The 23,286-nt window shown below is 38.8% G+C and overlaps 1 protein-coding gene and 1 pseudogene across 2 annotated transcripts; both read right to left on the bottom strand.

Annotated features, from left to right (window-relative positions):
* Positions 1-1,231: 1,231 nt before the first annotated feature.
* LOC308684566 (major histocompatibility complex class I-related gene protein-like) lies at positions 1,232-7,085 on the bottom strand (the record flags this gene model as incomplete). Its single annotated transcript, XM_081355831.1, has 5 exons — positions 1,232-1,411; positions 2,245-2,396; positions 6,150-6,428; positions 6,546-6,824; positions 6,914-7,085. The coding sequence occupies 5 exons, from the start codon at positions 7,083-7,085 to the stop codon at positions 1,232-1,234; spliced, it is 1,062 nt and encodes a 353-aa protein (XP_081211957.1).
* Positions 7,086-13,564: 6,479 nt separating this feature from the next.
* LOC308684430 (zinc-alpha-2-glycoprotein-like) lies at positions 13,565-21,611 on the bottom strand (annotated as a pseudogene). The gene is made up of 6 exons (XR_014032273.1): positions 21,512-21,611; positions 19,266-19,523; positions 15,531-15,809; positions 15,132-15,417; positions 14,929-15,045; positions 13,565-14,356 (listed from the first exon to the last, which is right to left on the bottom strand). The product of XR_014032273.1 is annotated as a zinc-alpha-2-glycoprotein-like (transcript).
* Between the last annotated feature and the right edge of the window lie 1,675 nt (positions 21,612-23,286).

The raw sequence follows: 23,286 nt of genomic DNA, 5'->3' as shown, positions 1-23,286 counted from the left end.
CTGGAAACATGATGCATGTCAGGGTTTCGAATGCAATAGTAAACTACATTAAAGTAAACTTCTGTAGAGGTACATGGAAGACAAAACCAAACGTATTTTGGTTATTGACATTCACTGAGCAGTTGTTGTCTTGCCATCACCGCACCCTTCGACGACGAGACCCTCAAATCTCTGTTCTGGATTGGGGCCAACTGTCACCATCCCGTTGACCTCCCAGACACCTCTGGATTAAACTGGAGGGAGAGCATCTGTCCCCAATCCAGGACACAGCCAGACCCAGAGCCCAGCTCACCACCACCCTCGACCGCTGAGAGATCGCTTTAGTGTAACGGAGGCCAGCTAGTAGTTGCTGTGCGGGTAAACCTCACTCCTCTGATCTCAATAGGCGCTCTAGCGACAGACGTTAGAGGCTGCAGTCTTTAGCCTCCTTGTTAGAGTGTCTGACTCTCATGCCGGAGACCCGGGTTCGAGACCCGCACGGTGCAGGGTGTGAAGGACCCGGGGGTAGAGGGGTTACATTGGTGCCATGACCCGGATGGGAGTGAGGTTTAGGGGGGTGAGTGTAACGGAGGCCAGCTAGTAGTTGCTGTGCGGGTAAACCTCACTCCTCTGATCTCAATAGACGCTCTAGCTAGAGGCTGCAGTCTTTAGCCTCCTTGTTAGAGCGCCTGACTCTCATGCCGGAGACCCGGGTTCGAGACCCGCACGGAGCGGGGTGTGAAGGACCCGGGTGAGAGGGGTTACATTAGCCACAGACGGAGAGCGACCGTCCACCGTGATGAATGAGCCAGAGCCCAAAGAGGAAGGGACTGCCCCGGAGCCAGAGCCCCAGAGTGAATCTGACCAGGCGTGTAAGCCAATCTGTGGCTAAGGGAGTTCTGGTGGATTTGGAAACTGAGGACTAGCTGATTGGTTGGGACACGGAGGTACTGCTTCCCATCCTGAATCATTTGCCCGTTGACCTGTCGGCTCCGCCTTGGCTCCTCCCACCTTCGACTCCACCAGATACCCTTTGTCTTGCGGATACACCGGGTTTCCCTCGACCCACCGGCGCACCCTTGGTCAGTCGTCACTCTGCTTCCGCCACGGACTTGCAGGCCATACTCTGCGCTCCTTTCACCCACTCCTATGGCTTCAGTGGGCTCCTCCTTCACTTCAGCGTCATCTTTGTCCTCCATCACACCGGCTCCGCCTCAGCCCTCGGTTAATCTGGCTCCACCTCCGACACTCGTCACCACGGCATCACCTCTCCAGTGCCAGTGATGTCGCTCGTTAACATCGGCACTTCGTCCGCGCCTGGGGGTCCCCTGACTACGGCTCCCTCTCCGTTGGTCGTCCCCCGGATGTCGCCTGCCAAGTTTCCATCCTGGCTCCTCCCTCGACTCTGCCGTGGGCTTTCATCCAGGCTGAGCTCCGGTTCAACACCACCTGGCCACTTCACCCATCATCTCAACCTTGGCTGCTTCGTCTATCTGCTCCTCCCTGGTGTGTGCCGCCTACCTTTACCAGCCCTTCACCTACCCTTCTCACCAACCCTTCGCCAACTCCTCGTCCTCCTCCAAAGCCACCACCCCCCTTTACTGTAACACAACAGGCCTAGTATTATGAACGTAGCCTACTTTTTATTAAAATTATTTAAAAATAATTTGCAATATTTAATTGTAAAAAGGGAGAAATTAAAGACCACGTAATTTCCTCATTAGCTTCACATGGAATGTTACCACGACGAAGCCAGGCAGTGACAACAGGAATATCTTATTGCTGTTAATGTGATACAAAATGTACATTTATGATGAAGTTTTTAAAATATGCTTTGTGTGTGTGTGTGTGTGTGTGTGTGTGTGTGTGTGTGTGTGTGTGTGTGTGTGTGTGTGTGTGTGTGTGTGTGTGTTCCCGATATGCTCTTATCTTTATAAGTTGAACACATTTTTTACCCATGAAACTTTTTTTAACTTAATTTGAAATGCATGAAGAAAATGTGTGTAATATATCACAACAAAACAAAACTGTTTATATGTTAAAGTGATTTGTTCCAGAAACATTTTGTTATGCTGAATGTATGTTAAATGTACAGTATATTATTATTTGCTCATCAAAGAATGCTGATGAAAATGTGCTTTTGACTTACCTTTTCTATTGACTTGATTTCTTCTCATTTTAAGGTTAGCCTTCAGAGTTTTCATGCAAAGTGAGTAGTAAATTTGTTCATAAATGATCTTGGAGAAATGTCTCAAATGATTTGACCTTCTTGAACGAAGAACTGAAAACCGTCTTCTTATTAAGAAATCGCAGCTCAACTACTGTGGATCCTCCTGTAGCACCCTTGGCTGTGATTTGTCCTGACTTCATGTTGTCCAAGAGCTCACAGTGAACCAGTGTTTGATGAACCTCAAGATCTGTGAGTGAGGAGGAAAGTGAGTCTTCACTTCACCAAACTGAACTGTATTTTTTTGCACTTCACTAAACTGATGTAATATATTATAATGCTAATATACAACCCCTGAATCTGAATATATATATACAGTGGGGAGAACAAGTATTTGATACACTGCCAATTTTGCAGTTTTTCCTACTTACAAAGCATGTAGAGGTCTGTAATTTTATCATAGGTACACTTCAACTGTGAGATGGAATCTAAAACGAAAATCCAGAAAATCACATTGTATGATTTTTAAATAATTAATTTGCATTTTATTGCATGACATAAGTATTTGATCACCTACCAACCAGTAAGAATTCCGGCTCTCACAGACCTGTTAGTTTTTCTTTAAGAAGCCCTCCTGTTCTCCACTCATTACCTGTATTAACTGGACCTGTTTCAACTCGTTACCTGTATAAAAGACACCTGTCCACACACTTTTTCAAGTTCAAGATGACGGTCAATCTCCCTCGGTCTGGGGCACCATGCAAGATCTCACCTCGTGGGGCATCAATGATCATGAGGAAGGTGAGGGATCAGCCCTGAACTACACGGCAGGACCTGATCAATGACCTGAAGAGAGCTGGGACCACAGTCTCAAAGAAAACCATTAGTAACACACTACGCCGTCATGGATTAAAATCCTGCAGCGCACGCAAGGTCCCCCTTCTCAAGCCAGCGCATGTCCAGACTCGTCTGAAGTTTGCCAATGACCATCTGGATGATCCAGAGGAGGAATGGGAGAAGGTCATGTGGTCTGATGAGACAAAAATAGAGCTTTTTGGTCTAAACTCCACTCGCCGTGTTTGGAGGAAGAAGAAGGATGAGTACAACCCCAAGAACACCATCCCAACCGTGAAGCATGGAGGTGGAAACATCATTCTTTGGGGATGATTTTCTGCAAAGGGGACAGGATGACTGCACCGTATTGAGGGGAGGATGGATGGGGCCATGTATCGCGAGATCTTGGCCAACAACCTCCTTCCCTCAGTAAGAGCATTGAAGATGGGTCATGGCTGGGTCTTCCAGCATGACAACAACCCGAAACACACAGCCAGGGCAACTAAGGAGTGGCTCCGTAAGAAGCATCTCAAGGTCCTGGAGTGGCCTAGCAAGTCTCCAGACCTGAACCCAACAGAAAATCTTTGGAGGGAGCTGAAAGTCCGTATTGCCCAGCGACAGCCCCGAAACCTGAAGGATCTGGAGAAGGTCTGTATGGAGGAGTGGGCCAAAATCCCTGCTGCAGTGTGTGCAAACCTGGTCAAGAACTACAGGAAACGTATGATCTCTGTAATTGCAAACGTTTCTGTACCAAATAAGTTATTGCAATGTCATGCAATAAAATGCAAATTAATTACTTAAAAATCATACAATGTGGTTTTCTGGATTTTTGTTTTAGATTCCGTCACTCACAGTTACAGAAGGTACAGAAGAGTACATAGGTACAGAAGAGTACCTATGATAAAATTTACAGACTACTACATGCTTTGTAAGTGGGAAGACCTGCAAGTTAATTAATACTTTCAGACATTATTCATGAAACATTCGCAGTCATTTGAGAACTAATCCTTTGACGCAGCTGCTGGTAGTAAAAGCACAAAAAGCAGCAGAATTTTCTCCATATTGTTGCGAATGTGGCATATAGACCGATGTGTTCAAGAAACTAACTGGAAAATCAGGTTTGTGCATATCTTGATATCTTGACATACATACTTCAGTTTTAGTTTTACACTTCCTTTCTGCGTAGCTGAAATGTTTTGTTCATTTGTACGACTAACTCATAGCATTTAGTACGTTTGCATATATATTGCTTTTGGGCCATTTTGCAAACACAACACATGTTGTCAAACTTGGAGGTTCCCTTTATCTGTTTTAGTTTCAATCTTTATTCAGCAACAGGCCGTTTAAAGTAGAGCAACTTAAAGAATGTGAATAACACACGGTGGTAACAGTGGAAAAAAGTGTGTAAAATATCTGTGTTGACTTGTTTTGCTTGACAATGTCTTGTTTGTCAGTCTGACTTTCTATCTATTTGATCTGTTTATCTATATATCAACAAGCCAAGGCAAGGACTGTTTTTGACATTCAGACTAAAAGTCCCAACTGCAGGTATTATAATAGGTCATGCTGTTGCCTATAATTAATAATAATTAGTGTACCCTGTAAACGGTTATATGTTGTACATTTTTCACCTTGCCCATCAAGGATTCCACAGTTGTAACAACTAGACACTAATAAACATTCAGTGGGTATGAATTATAAAAACATATTTTACTCCACCTGTTTATGAAATCATGCCTGTTACAACAGATGTTTGGAACTGCAAACCCATACAGAAAAACAAATAAATATTGTTCTCAGACTAGTGAAAACCCAACCATAAGGAAAATGTAGTTCACTAAAGCAACTTTGACATGAGTCAAGTAACAAAGTAAATTTTATTTCCTGGAAAATGATCAGTGAACATCTGAGTTATGTCAGATTACCAAATGAACTTTAAACACACAGGTCAAAACAAGATGTTGTCGCTTCAGTTGATCATTATGACTTCTTTGAACGTGAGAATATTTGAAGTAAGCTAAACTTTCTACCTGATGTGTCATTCACACCTGAAAAACATATTTACTGATACATTTTAGTATTTACATAGCATGAGGTGACTTGTTACTGTTTTTCTTGAAAAAATGGCAGTGTTTCTCTGTTTAAAATGTCGATATTTTTGTTTGATGCAAACAATCAGGGCAAATTGCACATTAAGACTTTCTCACTAGTAATAAAATTATACATTTCACCATGACTAAATGTGACTCATTTGAGGTTGTTAATGACAATCCATGTAATGAAAAAAGCACAGATCAGTTTACCTTATACACAACTGTACAGAAAAGTACACAAAAAACTAACTGAAATACTGTATAATGACAATGAAATACATGTGATTCTATTATGGGATATAAGCCATTTAATTCCATTGATAAGCTGCATTTTTTCTATTATTGCCCATTTATGTTCATTAACCTAATTATGTTTTATCCACGCTGTCTTCAGTTGCTGAAAATGAAGTTAGAATTTCAATATTCATTAGAAAACTTGTCAAAATTGTTGTTATTCTTCATACAAATGAATAAGTCATATTACACTGTAATGCAAAAACCAATAATGGACATGAAGAAGCTAAAATGTTTACAGAATTCATACACAAACTACACAGAAAATACTCACAAGAAGCAGAGGAGTAGTCACATGTATAGGAAGCTGCAAACAACATAATAAATTAAGAAAATGCAATAGCCTAATATAAAAACAGAACTACAGAACAGTTTTATCGATTTATTAATATTTATAGACTTTGCATTAATCTAATATGTTTTGTCTAGGACATGTCATGTATTACCTGAATGATGCCTTCTCCTCCATATAATAATGGCAACCACAGTCAATAACACAAACGCCAATGCTAAAAGCACAAGCACTGAGGAAATCACCTGCACTAATGTTCCCCCTGGAAACTCTGAAGAGTGACAATTCAAGAAGACATTCTTTTATTAGTTTGATATTGCTTTTGAACAACACTTCAGTGACAAGCTGATACTAAGTAACTTACATTTTAGACAAAATTTGGCCAATTATTTTCTCTGTTGAATGAAATTGTTCCAGACACAACCACAGAAGAATAAAGCCAATCAAGTTTGAGGGACCGAAGTTAACTAAAATGATCTAAAGTCCTTACCCAAATCAATGTCCAGTTTGTTGTCCAGACTGAGGTGTGTGGCAGAGCAGCTGTATTTGTGTTTGTCTGCACTGATCTCCAGACTCTTCCTCATCTGGTACGTCCCGTCACCATTGGGCAGCAGATCTCCTCCAGTGATCTCATGATCAGATACAGGCTGTCCATCTCTGAACAGGGTCAGGTTGATGTGACGAGGGTAAAATCCTGTTGCCAAACAACTCACACGAAACCCTCCAGAATCTGAGTTTGCTTTCTGAATCAGTCTGACTCGTGGTTTCACTGTTCAAGATAGGAAAAATGCAGTGTCTTTTTATAAGATCATAGACTAGCTAATTAGGAATTAGCTCATTTCTATAGGCTATTGAATAAAATAAGAGAAGCATGTTGGAGACTTACCTTTCCTCTTTAATTGAGCTCCTCTTTTTTTAAGGTAAGACCTGAGAGTGTTTAGGCAGTTCGGGTAGGAAAAAACCTCATGATACCACATATGCGTTTGCAGTAAGGGGTTATTGTCATGCTCTGTAGTTTTTAAAGGACCTTTATATGTAAACTTGCCATCAAAATATCTCATTTCTTCTGAAGTAGAGCCATTAAATGCTATCTTGAAGATAAAATGTCCTGGTTTGTCTTTGTCCAACAGTTCACAAAGACCTAATACTTGGTCAACTCCAAGACCTTTTAGGACAGAAAAAGAGAATGAAGATGTCAAAAAAGGCTGAATCGTCCAGTCTTTTAAAGAAAATAATTAAATTAAATTAACTTACTATCTGTATTATTTCTGTGACTTGATCTATCCACAAGATACGCATACAAATGGTCTCCTATAACACCATTATCACCCAGATTGTACAGATCATCTTCATTTGTAGTATTTCCTCTTGTAAAGTAAGTCATCGTCTCTGAATCATAGTATCCGATTGTCATGTCATCCAACATTTGTCACAGTGTCTGGTTTATGTTCCTTGGGTCACCACTAGATGTCCTCCTTCCCCACGGTGTCCATCACACTCTTGAACTACATCCCCCATGATCCTTGTCTTTTCATTGCACTCAGCTGCCCCTTATCACTGATCATTGCACTCAGCCTGTTCCCCATTAGCATTGATATTTCCCTGTGTATTTATACCCTGTCTGTTTTAGTATGTGTCACGGAGTCCTTGCATTTATCACGCCACTTCAGTGTCCTGTTCTTGTCTTGTATTTTGGATTGCTCTATTTGGAATTTGACCTATGCCTGGACTTGACCATTGATTTGTATTACCCTCAAATAAATATTACTCACTGCAAATTGGATCTCTCTGTTTCCCTGTGTGGATCGTGACAGAAGGACTCCGTCATATACAGGATCCAGCGGTATGTACACCAACTTCTCCTCCCCAGCCACCGAGCGGGAGAGGAGAGATATGTTTGAGGGAACCCGGTTGGTCATATTTCGCGGGACCCGTGGAGGCCGCAGTAGAGGAGGTGGTCGAGAGGAGTCCCAACGCCGCTCTCCACCATGGCCCCCCTTCGACTCTGGGTTGGTGAGATCCAGCCCAGAGCCCCATCTGCCACTGATTGCGCCCAGCTCAGAACCAGCACATTGCCATCAGAAACAGAGGAGGAGAAGGAAGACCTCCTCCGTGACTGTTCCGGTGGTCCCAGTTCAAGTGATCCCGAGTCCGGTGGTCCCAGTTCTGGTGGTCCCAGTCTCGGAAATCCCCGTGCAGTCTGAGATAGACAAGGCAGCTGAAACTCTGTTGGAGTACTTTGAAAGACTATATAAGATCCTGGAGAATGCCAAGAGTGTTCACGTCATGTCTGCCCAGCCCGAGACTATTCACGTCACATCTGCCGAGCCTGTGTCTTCGGACAAGATGGCCGCCGCCGAGAGTGTTCACGTCACGTCTGCCGAGCCTGTGTCCCCTGACAAGATGGCCGCCGTCGAGCCTGTGTCTGTTCCTGAGCCGGTGGTGTCTGTTCCAGTACCTGAGCCAGTGGTGTCTGTTCCTGAACCTGAGCCGGTGGTGTCTGTTCTAGTTCCTGAGCCGGTGGTGTCTGAGCCTGAGCCGGTGGTGCCTGAGCCGGTGGTGCCTGAGCCGGTGGTGCCTGAGCCGGTGGTGCCTGAGCCGGTGGTGTCTGAGCCTGAGCCTGAGCCGGTGGTGTCTGTTCCAGTTCCTGAGCCGGTGGAGTCTGAGCCTGAGCCGGTGGTGTCTGTTCCTGAGCCTGAGCCGGTGGTGTCTGTTCCTGAGCCGGTGCTGTCTGTTCCTGAGCCGGTGGTGCCAGTTCCAGTGCCTGAGCCGTTGGTGCCAGTTCCGGTGGTGCCAGTTCCGGTGGTGCCAGTTCCAGTGCCGGAGCCGGTGGTGCCAGTTCCAGTGCCAGTTCCGGTGGTGCCAGTTCCAGTGCCAGTTCCGGTGGTGCCAGTTCCAGTGCCAGTTCCGGTGGTGCCAGTTCCAGTGCCTGAGCTGTTGGTGCCAGTTCCAGTGCCAGTTCCGGTGGTGCCAGTTCCGGTGGTGCCAGTTCCGGTGGTGCCAGTTCCGGTGGTGCCAGTTCCGGTGGTGCCAGTTCCAGTGCCTGAGCCGGTGGTGCCAGTTCCAGTGCCGGAGCCGGTGGTGCCAGTTCTAGTGCCAGTTCCGGTGGTGCCAGTTCCAGTGCCTGAGTCGATGGTGCCAGTTCCTGTTTCTGAGTCGGTTGTGCCAGTTCCTGTTTCTGAGTCGGTGGTGCCAGTTCCAGTGCCTGAGCCGGTGGTGTTTGTTCCTGAGCCGATGGTGTCTGTTCCGGTGCCATGGCCGCCCGAGGGAGAGTCTCCGCCCTGGCCGCCCGAGGGAGAGTCTCCGCCCTGGCCGCCCGAGGGAGAGTCTCCGCCCTGGCCGCCCGAGGGAGAGTCTCCGCCCTGGCCGCCCGAGGGAGAGTCTCCGCCCTGGCCGCCCGAGGGAGAGTCTCCGCCCTGGCCGCCCGAGGGAAAGTCTCCGCCCTGGCCGCCCGAGGGAAAGTCTCCGCCCTGGCCGCCCGCGGGAAAGTCTCCGCCCTGGCCGCCCGAGTGGTCGTCTGCTTTGCCTGGGCCGCCCGATGAGCTGTCTGCTTCGTCCTAGCCGCCGGCTAAGCCATCACCCCCTGTTCCTGTTCCCCTCCATGGACCTGGCCCCCCATCCCACCCCCTGATCCTCCACCGTTCCACCTCCCTCCTTGACTCTGGTTTTGTTTGTGTTTGTGGGTCTTGGAGCGTCTGGTAGCCGCTCCGTAGAGGGGGGGTTATGTCACAGTGTCTGGTTTATGTTCCTTGGGTCACCACTAGATGTCCTCCTTCCCCACGGTGTCCATCACACTCTTGAACTACATCCCCCATGATCCTTGTCTTTTCATTGCACTCAGCTGCCCCTTATCACTGATCATTGCACTCAGCCTGTTCCCCATTAGCATTGATATTTCCCTGTGTATTTATACCCTGTCTGTTTTAGTATGTGTCACGGAGTCCTTGCATTTATCACGCCACTTCAGTGTCCTGTTCTTGTCTTGTATTTTGGATTGCTCTATTTGGAATTTGACCTATGCCTGGACTTGACCATTGATTTGTATTACCCTCAAATAAATATTACTCACTGCAAATTGGATCTCTCTGTTTCCCTGTGTGGATCGTGACAACATTAGTGTGATAATATATTCAGGAAATGGAGTGTTTCCTTTAATGTATGTTACAAGGACCCAAAAAGAGTGAGAATCTGTAATATTTAATATAATTAACATTAAAATAGGCTATAATGTAATAAAACCAAATGGTAATCAGTCTAATTTCGTCAACCAAAACAAAACAATGACTGCTAACAATGCTGAGATCTAAACTGACAAGGTCTATGAATATGAATTAAAATCTACTTTGCTTTTCGGCAAATCCGAAATCTTTACTCTACCTGTTGAAACAGATGTTGGAAGTGAAAGCACGCACAGAAAAACAAATAACTTGATCATCTTGTTCTCTTCTCGCATGTGAATCTAAATATTGCGAGTCTTGTAAGAAAAACTTTGAATGCACAATATTTCCTTGAGCAGCAGCCTATCAGTGAAAAACTGAGTTAGGCTGTCAGCAGTTTAAGTCTTTCACAAGCCAGTGTTCAGGTGTTGTGTTATATTCAGTTCCCCTGAAATACTGTTCCAGTGGGTGGAGCAATCATGAATATTCATGAAATTTCCCCTGGGCGTGTCCTTGAGACAAAGTTCAGATTAATAGAACTGAAAATATTAGTGCACACTTCTCAAATTCCAATGCATAGTTTGTGTATGATAAATCAAATGAGCTGTTTTGCCTGAGCGAGTAAGAGTGAGCGAGTAACCATGCTAGTCCAGGCTAGTTTTTTTTAGCTTTTTTATTTATTTTTTTATTCGTGATGCTTTAAATTGTATTTGAAGCCTAGCTGTCATTCGTTGACTTGTACTGCAGTGTTTTATCAACAATCCCTGAAAAATAAACCTCTACAAATTTATCTATGGCCTATTAAAATGTACGATAGCCTGGTGTGAGTATTCTCTCATCCTTAATTTGAATAAAATCCCGTTCAGAAATCTTTGGGTTTTTTGTTATGATGACATTGTTTGTTCTGATTATTCTTGAACATAAGTCAGCAGCTGCTTCAAGAATATCATTTTTTAAACTTTAATAGGAATTTATACAGGTTTCGTCATCACCAAATGCATAATATGGCTTAGTTTTGATTTTGTGATGTTTCCACATTGTATTCATCATCATGTAACGTCGCTGTCTGTTTCAGATTGGATGTGAGCTGAATCACTGGTCGCTCTGGCAGTGTGTGATCTGGACATACATTGAGGCTGTTCTCGTTGGGTGCCAAAGCCCTGTTTTAATAATTATTTCAAACACCAGACATTCACCTAATATTGCATTGCTTGTGAGTCGATGAAATAAAAAATAAAACACTTACTAAAAAAGATTACATATTTTATTTGTTTACCTGCATACGTTACCACTAACCAACATCTGAGAACTGTGTACATGTGTTGTTTAGTTTGTTTTGTTCAACATAAAGAACAGACACAATGTGTAATATATATATATATATATATATATATATATATATATATATATATATATATATATATATATATATATATAGAGTACTGTGCAAAAGTCTTAGGCATGTTAATACCTAATAATAAAAATGGTTTTAAGTCAGTTATTTATATCTTTTGCTGTAGTGTGTCAGTAGGAAATATCAGTTTACATTTCCAAACATTCTTTTTGCCATTAACTGTAATAATCGAGTGAGATTTCTGTATGCACAAGGAATCTGACAACAGCCAGGATGATCTGATGTGAAAAGTACTGGCACTTGTGTTAACATGCTGTAAAGTGAGAATGCTTTCAAAAATAAAATCACAAATTGAATTTATTTATGATTTAACTTCTATTAACTAATTAAATAAATTCAAAGCAATATATGGTGTAACGATACCCTGGTAATCCAGAGTTCTCACAAAAGCACAAGTTGAATTTGCTTAGCAAGTTACTCTGGTGTCGAGTAACAATGCTCATTAAATATGCCCCTCGATCTGAGCTGCACCAATCACTTCGGGTTATCCGATATAGGCGGGCCAGAGGCGAGATGACGACAGCGCTGCGACGTCGAACGGTCGAAGTCGTTAGTAAACATTGCAAGATGGCTATGGATGAACACCATTTGTTTGATATGGCTTTGGCCGGTACAGTGAAAGATTTAGACTTTTTATCTAAAAGAGGAACAGAAGACGGCGCTCGAATCGTTCCTTTGCAAAAAGGGCGTTTTTGCTGTTTTGCCGACCGGATACGGCAAGAGTCTAATCTACCAGTTATCTCCGCTGGTAGCTAAGCCATAACTTGTTGTGATTGGTCATAGTGTTATCCAATTGAGATTTTTTCCAGTGAGATTTTCAAATGCATGCTTGGTGCCGCCCTTCGATCTTGCCGATTTTCATTAGTCGACGCCAGACCATTAATGTTTTAGATTTAGGTCTGGATTTCCAGGCTAGTGTAACAACCCTTTGCGTTTAAAACGGCTTTTGTCCAGGTACACTTGCGCATAGTTTTTCAGGTAGCTTTGCAGGAAGGTTTCTTCAAGCGTCTCGGAGACATTCCCGCAGTTCTTCTGGATTTAGTTTGTCTCAGTTTTTTCTGTTTCTTCATGTAATCACAGACGGACTCGATGATGGTGAGATCAGATCATACCGGCTGTTGTCAGACTCCTTGTGCATACACAAATCTCACTGGATTATTACAATTAATGGCAAAAAGAATGTTTGGAAATGTAAACTGATATTTCCTACTGACACACTACAGCAAAGGGGGGGGGGGGGGTTAACATGCCTAAGACTTTTGCACAGTACATGTATATATACTTTATAAATATATATATATGTATATGTGTGTGTGTGTGTGTGTGTGTGTGTGTGTGTGTGTGGTGTGTGTGTGTGTGTGTGTGTGTGGTTATAATTAATATAGGCCTATACATTTTTTTTTTAGAAACTTTTATCTTGTTAATATAGCTATTTTTTTTTTTCAAATCACAGTGTTATGGGTGCTGAAAGAAAGAAAACATCAATATACCTATCTATATATAATCATATACAATAATCATTACAATATCTTGGATTGATAGACCTAAATATAGATAGATAGATAGATAGATAGATAGATAGATAGATAGATAGATAGATAGATAGATAGATAGATAGATAGATAGATAGATAGATAGTATATATCTATCTATCAATATTTACAGTAGGTCTATCAATCCAATATATTTTAATGATTATCGTAAAACATTAAGTAAACATTAAACATTTGTATTGACCTATAAAAAACTTGAATTGATGTTTTTTGTGGTTTTTGAGGTCATTTTGTGTAGCTGAAACATTTCTTTCATTTGAGCTGAATAAAAATCACATAAACTTCAAGATGCATGAACCCATTTTGACTTAAAATGCTGATCAATTATTTTATGATGTGAAAATTAAACATTAAATATAGAAATATTTTAAATAATTTATATGTGAAATGAGCAAATAACTGTAATGAAGATTTCATTCTTTAGTAACATGGTCAAACGTCATAACCAAAAGTAAAACATTATTAAAAATAAATAAAAATGTATCAAATAAAATTTATATTATTAATAAAATACTCACTAGAAGCATAAGATTAATCATGGTTTGAAGCTGTAAAATAAAAGTACAATATGTAATATTGCATCATGAATTAAAATACCTTTTGTATTTATGTGAATCATCAGATCTATTCTATATAGACTCACTGAATGATTTAACATTCATTTCAGTTTTCGCCTCCAGTCCCATTACCCAGTGACGTCTAGTTTGTTGTCCTTGATGACTGAGGTGTGTGGTATTATAAATATAGTTGATATGTGTAAAACCAAGACAACAGTCAAGTTATATCCATCAGTTTTATCAATGAAGAACACAGAGAGGATACGCCAAAAACATATTTTTCTACTGAATACATTTGTATATATTGCTTATTTATTGACTTTTTCAATTAAATGCTTAAAAAATATATGAAAAAATTGCATTTTCTTTGTTTTTTCCTCATACATTTTTGAAAATACAATTCAAACGCTGCTATAATAAAATCATTTTAGTGAGCACAAATACAAAAAATGACTTAATTAAATAATATCCTTGGGAACAGCTGGTTAAAATTCACTGCAAAAAGAAACAATGAATTCATTGGCTACTACACTGGAAAAAGGGTGTATAGGATTTACTTTGAAACCATTTCTATTCAGAAATTTCTAGTAAATGTCACCAATAATACAAAGAAAAAGCAAGTAACACACTGAATTAAACATTAGTAGAAAAACTGAAATAATATTTTCTTGTAAAATGTATAACAATAATCTTTTTACAGTGTATGGTGAAATACTTTTGGGATTTTAATGAATGGCATAAATGTCTCAAATTATTTTCTTTACAGAAGCAATGAGATGCAGGCAATGCTATGAGCATCTGTACAAAATGTTAAAAAAGATTTGTTTGTCATCACAAGATTGTATATGTACCGAGTTATTACTGTTACTATTTTTACTTTTTACAATAATCCAATCATCTTAATTTTACAATTGGAAGAGGTTCTTAGTTCATTCATTTCCTTAATGCTTCAATCATCTGTGTAACTTCCTCTTCTGCTTCATGTGTTGATTTTGAGTCAGTGCTTTCTTCAGATGCTGAAAATGAAATCAAATGTTGATTAGTCAGAATGTGCGAATGAAAACTAATACATTATTAAATTATAAAATAAATATAATATTTATAGCATCCAGTAATCAACTGTAATTGTAAATAATACATTTTACTCTTTACTGCACTCTGATGTGATAATAATACAAAAATAATATTTAAAACAAATTACTCACTCGAAGCAGAGGAATAATCATCTTTAGATTATTAGAACTTGAAGGGAAGTTAAAAAGCATTCATAAAAATTCAAAAGTATGTTCTATATATAGTATGAGTGAATGTAATCTGGATCACGTGACCTGCCAGCGTCAGTTGAGTTGTTTCACTGCACGCCATTCTCAAATCCTCTACTGTGGCCTCATGGGATAGTAAAGTGTCCATTATATGTGCACTTCAGAATCTTGCCGGGAGTAATAGGTCATCCGGGTACTTTTTGCCTACTCTTTTATTTTGCACATACTTCTTTTGTCACTGTTTTTCGCCACTACTGTATAGTAAGGAAATATGCGACTTCAGATGCAGTCTAGGTATTTTTCATTCCTTCCAGAGTAGATCCTACCTGCTCGTCTCCTCCTGTATTTATATATGACGGCTCCGGTCCCAAACACCAACAGCAGAGCCAAAACTATCAGCACTGGGAGAATCACTGATTTAAATGGTTCACCAGGATCAAATTCTAAAAACAAACACATTAAAAAGGACACAAACAAATGACAAACAAAACTGGGAGATTTTATTATTTTCTCAAAACCAAATCATTACCTAAAGTGACGTGGAGTTTGTTGTCCAGACTGAGGTGTGTGGCAGAGCAGCTGTATTTGTGTTTGTCTGCACTGATCTCCAGACTCTTCCTCATCTGGTACGTCCCGTCACCATTGGGCAGCAGATCTCCTCCAGTGATCTCATGATCAGATACAGGCTGTCCATCTCTGAACAGGGTCAGGTTGATCGTTGATGTGACGAGGGTAAAATCCTGTTGCCAAACAACTCACACGAAATCCTCCAGAATCCGAGTTTGCTTTCTGAATCAGTCTGACTCGCGGTTTCACTGTGAAAAAAAAAAAAAAAAAAAAAAAAACATTTCAATATATATTGGCCTGAAAAGATGTAAATGTAAATCAGAACACATTTCTTGACTGGTTTGGTTTGAAGTTATCGTACCTTTTCTATTGATTTGATTTCTCCTTTTTTCAAGGTAACCCTTGAGTGTTTTGATGCAGAATGGCTGGTAAAAACTTTCATGACGCCTCATGCTAAATTCAAGATAAATATTCAGCACTTGGGTCGAGACGTTTAAATTGCCCTGGAATGTGAAGTTCTTGTTAACATAAAGCAACTCATCTGTGGTGGAGCCACTGACAGCACCTCGTGTGATCATTTGTCCCGGTTCACCATCATCTCTCAGTTCACACACAACCAGCCCCTGAAGGGCAAGAACACCTTTAATGAAGAGATAAAGCTTTAAGGTAGTGTTTATTTAAATCATCCCAACACATGAAACACAAAAAAATTATTTATTATAATTATTATTGTTATTATTACTATTATTATTATTATTATTATTATTATTATTATTATTATGGGTGCCAAAGCCAATATTTTCATCTGCATCTGTAACAATTTGTATCTGTATTCAGATCAAACTGGCAATAGGCCCGGACGTTTTAAATATCAGTTCCCTTTAGTAGTAGTAGTGGTTATCATCATCAGTATCATATCAGTAGTGGTTATGTAGCGTTAACATTTAACAAATATGCCTTGTATGACAAATATTCCTTGAATAATTAGGCTATTATTTTATTATATAGTATTTATTTAAATATTTTTATTTTCAGGCTTTATTTTCTTTGTTCAGGCTATGATATGGCAGATCATCCACAAATAAGAGGAATCAGACTCTATAAAAAGCTGATTAGATAACGTCTCGGTTACGTATGTAACCCTCGTTCCCTGAGTAGGGAACGGAGACGTTACGTCAGTGACGATGAATGGGGTTTCACTTAGAAAGCCTATCACCTTCGAGTATATAAAATGAGCCAATGGCAATGAAATGCCATGGGTCTGCGGAATTTGCATAGCGTAACTCCGCCCCACCGGAAGTACGTAGGAAACATGCAGATATGTTTTTGCTTCGGAGCCAATTATTCACTTCACTCCACAAGCCAAATCTGAGATTCATCTCTACACTCTTCAGCTTCTCTCCAGGTGTAGCGAGTTCCAGCGAGTGCACATTCCCTGCTGATCTGTGCAGTGATCTGCCAGTGTTTGTGTGTTCATCTCCCTGGTCGCTTCAACACTCTGCAGAGATTTCTTCGCTTGTCCTTAAAGGGATAGTTCACCCAAAATTAAAAATTATCTCATTATTTACGCACAACATGCATTAATTTCCTTCTAATATTTTTCTAATATTAATATTTTGAAGAATGTGGCTATCCAAACAGTAGCTGGTCCCCATTGACTTCCATAGGAGAAAAATATATGGAAAACTATGGAAGTCACTGGGGTACATCAACTGTTTGGTTACCCACATTCTTCCAAATAACTTTTATTTTCAACAGAAGAAAGAAACTTATTCGAGTTTAAAACAACTTGAGAGAGTAAATTATGACAATTTGAATTTTTAGGAGAACTATCCCTTTAATGTTAATAAAAACAAGATGCAAAGAGAAAATCACTCACTGCTCTTGACTGATAACTTTAATAGTAGCTTTAATAAGTATCAATGTATAATTTTTACAGTGAAGTGAAGTCTATGTTTTGTTTTATTTTCATATTTGTTCATTTAATTACTTTCTTCAATGAAATGGCGGCAGGGATTCCCCCGAGGGGAAGTGCTTAGGGAAGTTCGCAAGTGCGTGTCTAAAAGTGAACTGGAACGCAGCAAGAGTCCGAACACAACGGTGGTGTCTTACATAAATCGCCAGGGCGACCAGGAGAACACAGAAATTGTGGAAACAGAAACTTAAAAGTCTTTACAAAAGCACAACACCGGGATCGTGACAGCTATAATATCATATAAAATCTATACACTTATCTATGGAATTCCAATCCTGACAAAATATTAAATGAATAAAAACATAAATATATATACGCCGAAGATTTTTTTTAAATAAATAAATGAGTATTTATACTTTTATTTCCTTATGTATGTATACTTGTATTTTTTCCACTTTTTTCATTTATTTATTTCTACATTTATTTATTTATGTTTTTATGGCTACATTTATTTATTTCTACATTTATTTCTCTGTATGATAATGAGGGGGCGTGTTTTACCTCAGACAAAGCAATCGAGCTCAGAGTGGCAGTGCTAAATCTTTGAGGCCACAGTGACACCTAGTGTTGACATACTGGAATTTCTAACTTCAATTCCATACCTTAAAAAATATTGATATTCAATGCAATTTTCGATACCACGGGGAAAACTGCCATATATACTGCAATACATATAATTGTATTATTATCTCATAATTTTTTTATAATTTAGGCAATTTTGCTGCAATAGCTTTTACACACCACAGTGAGGCTTTATTTGAACCTGAACTAAATTTACAACAAAACAAAGACAAGTAAACAGTCAGTATTAAAATAAGAACAAATAAACAGATAGCATAAATAAATAGATAAGAAAAAAGAGACAAATTAAATGAACATGGCTTTAATTTTTTCAGGTGGGTCTAACAGTAGGCTAGTATTCAGGTAAGAAACACTACAGAAAGAAATAAAGAAATTGAATGTAAAAAAAAGAACTGAATAGTCATCATTGTAAAAACTTACGGCACGGATCCAATATACTGTCACACAACATGCACTCTCTTTCTCAACTATATACGTTCCCAAACTGCCTATGTTTGTCTGAATACTTGCCAAGACTGGCATTTTGACATTATGTTGTTTGTATTTGAGCGTTTAAGCGCAATAGACCATAAAAGAAACCTCAATTTGTCACTCGCAAGCTGTCATTTACATTAAATGTGATTAATAGTGGATAATTCCACATGCTTCTGTGTCATAGTATCTGTTATCCGATCTGTTGAAGATGCGGCTTCTGTTCATGTGTGCCAAGACATTTTAGAAATCCAGACCGGACTATATTTTACGGCCATGTCCGAAATAAAGAGTATGTATGATCACCCAATATACAAACATTTAGGGTGATTTTAAATGACTTAAACCGTAATACAACACGCCCCCTCATTACCATAAGTTAATTAAATAAATGTAGAAATAAATGTGAAAATAAATAAATGTAGACATATATATATATATATATATATATATATATGTGTGTGTGGAAATAAATGTATAATTAAACGTAAGGAAATAAAAGTATAAATACTCATTTATTTTTGATTTTTACATTCATTTGTATATTTGTTTATGTATTTTTTTTTAATGTATATTTATTTATGTATTTATTACTTTTACTGTAAAGGGTGAACAGTTGGATCAACTTAAAAATATTACTTCAATTGGTAACAACTAAAGAAATTAAGTTTTCTCAACTTAAATTATCACGTTTTTCATGATAAAACATGATAATTTAAGTTGAGAAAACTTAATTTCTTTAAGTTGATCCAACTATTCACTTTTTACAGTGTTGGCAGCTTTGGAATTCCACAATAATCCACCTGTTATGAAGCAAACATGAGGAGTGACTGTGTCTGCTGAATACTTTCTCTATTATTTGGCATAATTTGTTATTCGTTTTGAAGCCATATCCATGCCTTTACGAATAAGGTTCGGGCTCGGGCACATCCTTAATTATTATTATTGTTGTAGTTAAAACAGTATTTTTTTTTACTATATTTGTATAAAGTAGGCTATATATTGTTTTAATTACAATTTTAATCCTTTTTGATCAAGATCAAATAGCTACATAACTGAAATACTTACGATCAGTTTCATTTAAGTTTTTCTTTGTTGTTTCCCATCTTTTTATAAACTGTCCATGTATGTCGTCCCTTATTGTGAGGATAATATTTGAATCAAACATGTCGTCTTCAGTTGTTGTATTTCCTCTTGGAATGAAAGTCCTCGTCTCTCCGTTATAGTACATAACTGTGACATCATCCAACTTCACTACATAGCTAAATTCAGGAAATGACGTTTGTCCTTTAATGTATGTTGCAAGCATCCACAAAGAGTGAGAGCCTGTGAAAAATAGGAAATTGTAAACATCACAATCTACAAAATTGTGGTAGGATGTTAAACAACAGACACGTGTTTCATTTAAGTTCTTTTTTGGTATCAGTTGCTGCAACCAGAACATTGTAATCAAATATATGCAGATTAACTCAAAAGAGTCAACTATGTGTAAAACAACCAGGAGCACATGTGTTTCATTAAATCGATTTCTTTGTTTAGGCTATTCAAAGTCTTTGCCTGGCAAATCTTTAGAAACAGTACATTCGTGTATAGCCTAACAGTTGGGATTTCTTTAAGACTGCAAGGGAAGATCGGCTTCCCCTAATGTCAAAAAAATAATGGTCAAATATGTACTATTGTGTTAACATTTTATTGACTAAAAATGCGTTAGAAAATGTTCGTCTCAAAGACGAGTTCGTTCAGAATCAGTTAGGCTACATATAGCAGGTCGGCTAACTCGATTTCCTTCTCATACATTCCCGTAGCATCACAGTGCATTTCCCTGTTGAAGCCCAGCGTCCATTGACTTCAATGGGGCTGCTTCGAACAGGTTTTTTCAGCGCTTCGAAACTAGACGGTCATTGGATAAATGCTGCGATTATGTCCCGCCCACGGACGCTCAGCGTCTCTGGGGGTGAATGAGGAGTGGGCTGGCCTGGACTCCGGGCTTCCGCGTGATGATTTAACACAGTCTCACCCCAAAACGTCACATACTGACGCGTCTTGACCATACGGCAACATACGACGAAAAGGGTACCCCTAAAACGTCCATATGTGACGATTCGGGTTATGGGTAGGTTTAGGTATGTGTTAGGGTACCGCTAGGAGGCGTTGCTGGTGCACTTATGTCTTCGTCTCATATGGACGTTTTAGGGGTACCCTTTTCGTCGTATGTTGCCGTTTGGTCAAGACGCGTCACTACGTGACGTTTTGGGGTGAGACCGGGCTGGATGATTGGAGGGTCTGTCGAAAGGCTGTGTCTCCTTTTGATTGACAGCGATTTCATACATTAAAAAGTCGCTGATGCTAAAGCTATTCGAGCTCAGTCCCATCTAGGATTTTTCAAAACAAACTGCAGCAACCTATTTCTTGGTATTTGCTTGTCGAAATTGCTAGCCAATTTTCATACATTTCACACAATTATACATTTATACCTTTATTATATTATATATTTTTTATATTATTAGTAGTAATAATTAAAAAAATAATTATTAAAATAATTTTTAAAAATGTTATTAGTAATAGTATTATTATACTTTATTATATTATTATTTATACCTTCATTATATTATTACATTTATACAATTATATTTAACTCTGCTGACCATTGAGAGGACACTGGTCAAGTCACTGAAAAGACACCTAGATGGTACGACAGGGTCACAGAGCATTTTCTTGAAAAGGAACGTAGAATTTACGTATAAATAAATGGACCATTTTTATGATGTAGGCCAAAAATGAGCTTCCCCTCTTTGAAAGACCAGCAGCCGCCAATATAAATATAAATCTTTAAGCAAACTCACAGACAAATCATCTAGACAGTGGGCCAAGTACGTAGTTTTTGATTTGATAGTTACCCAATAGGAAACATAAGTAATCTTTTGTGAATTATTCATACAGCCAAATTTAAAAAATGAGCCAGACAGCTGCTGGGTAACTATCAATATTTAGGCTACGGACTCTGCCCACTGCCTAATCTTGTTTTGTTTTCATTTGTTCTTTTCAGGCTTGTGTTTTAGCTATTCCTGTATACAGGAAGCACATTGTTCTGTTTAGCTAATAGCTGTTAACGGTTCCTTCCAGTTACACTAGTTAATCTGTGATCTTCCATGTAATTTGTTTCTTTTTGCTGCTGTCATTGCTAATGCTTTGTCCAGTTTAATACTGAGTAAGTGGAGAAGCAGGGGTGCAACTTGATTGAACAAACTGATGTGCAAATTCTAATTGCAAACATATTTAAATTTAGGTTTGCAACAAGTCTTTGTAAATCTTACCTTTAGGAGCAGCAACTGGAAGTAAAAGCAGAACGAGCAGAAGAACTTTGCTCATTTTGCTGACATATACCAATGCTACTGCAACTACAGTAAAGATGGTTTTGATTTTGGACATTCGTTGGACATTCACTGAGAAAATTAAGGGACTGTCATAAAAGTGCATGGCAATAAACAAAGATCATTCAAATATCCAAAAAAATATATGTTAGTGTTAATTAAGTGGAGTAGAAAGAAATCAAGTAAAGTTTTGAATGGGGTATTCAACAGTAACATGTAACATTGTTTTTACAAAAAAAAATAATAATAATTAAAATCTTTTGCTATTAACTTATAAAAAGAGGTGTTGTTATAGCTCCTGTAGTGCATTCACATAAAAATTACATTATTTTGTGTATTGATAATAATTTTTTTAAGCTACTAAGGCCTGGACCCACAGAATTCTAAAATGGCAATTAAATAGTACAAACATCTGCAATAGTGCAACTAATAAAAATGTTTGACAGGCATTTACATTACACAGAAGCCTTTGTACACGTCACATGATCAAGAAGCTAAATTGATTTCAATATTTAAAAAAATATATATATAAAATCAACAAAGACATATTCCCAAAAACAAAGATGTAAGATATGTGACAGATGTTTATGAATATAATACAGTGGGTGTAGCAACATCAGGTCACATGACCAGGAAGTTATCTAGATCTGAATTTCTTTTCTTTTTTTAAATCATCAATATGATATTTACTAAATCCAAGTTATGTAAGATGTGTGTCAGGTGTAGGTGAAGATATTACAACTTGTGTGACATAGATCACAGGACCAGGAAGTTAAATACATGTCAATATTTTAAGAATTTGTATAAAATCAACAAAGTTATTTCCAAAAACAGACACATGTAAGATGTGTGACAAAAGTTTATGAATATATACAGTGGGTGTGACAACATCAGGTCACAAGACCAGGAAATTAAATAGATTCTATATTTCAAAAATGTGTCTAAAATCAACAAAACATGTGGCTTGACATCTATAGGTCTGTAACACTAAGAAGTTAAATAGATTTATTTAAGCATAGACTATATATTAAATAGTTATAATACACATATCATACACAATTTTGATGGCTACTTCAACATTAAGTTGAATCGTTACAAAATATAGGCTATATAATAAGCCTGCCTAATATAGTCACAGTTTTGCGTTTTTGCGCTACTCCCTAACTCCGATCTCAGCTCCGGTGTCACAATAACCTATATTCGGTTCCTGAAATATTTGGCTCCAATGGGTGGAGCTATGAATATTCACGAGATCATTGCGTGGGAGGGGCGACCAATACAAGCGAGTGGAACAGAATGTGAGCGCCTCAGATCGCGTTTTGTCCTAAACTACTCCTATAACTGTTTGTTTCTCACGTCACGAATGACTGAGATTAAGCTTTTTAAATGTGTATTATTGAATAAATATTTACAAATATATTCTTTGTGTTTTTATTCTGTCTCCCAAACTTGTCTGACGCTATTATTAAAATAGCTTTTAAATTATAGGCTGATAGCTCAAGACAACATACTTGGAGTTGCATGTTGTTGCATGCTTTGAATGTTGCTTTACACACAACTGATAATCTTTTTGATACACAACTGTCAACAGTTATCATAAATGTTAAGCTTCAGTTGCTTTAACAGTTGTTTTCTCTAGCAATGCTTTAGAACGTTGGTCGAATTAAGTGATAATTATTTCAATTGTGATACAAAGCAAGGGTCCAACTAAAGTAATG

Source organism: Scardinius erythrophthalmus (assembly GCF_964197995.2).
Source record: "Scardinius erythrophthalmus genome assembly, chromosome: 24".
NCBI lineage: Eukaryota > Metazoa > Chordata > Actinopteri > Cypriniformes > Leuciscidae > Scardinius > Scardinius erythrophthalmus.
The sequence above is the reverse complement of the archived record's forward strand: the minus strand, read 5'-3'. Positions and strand labels throughout refer to the sequence as shown.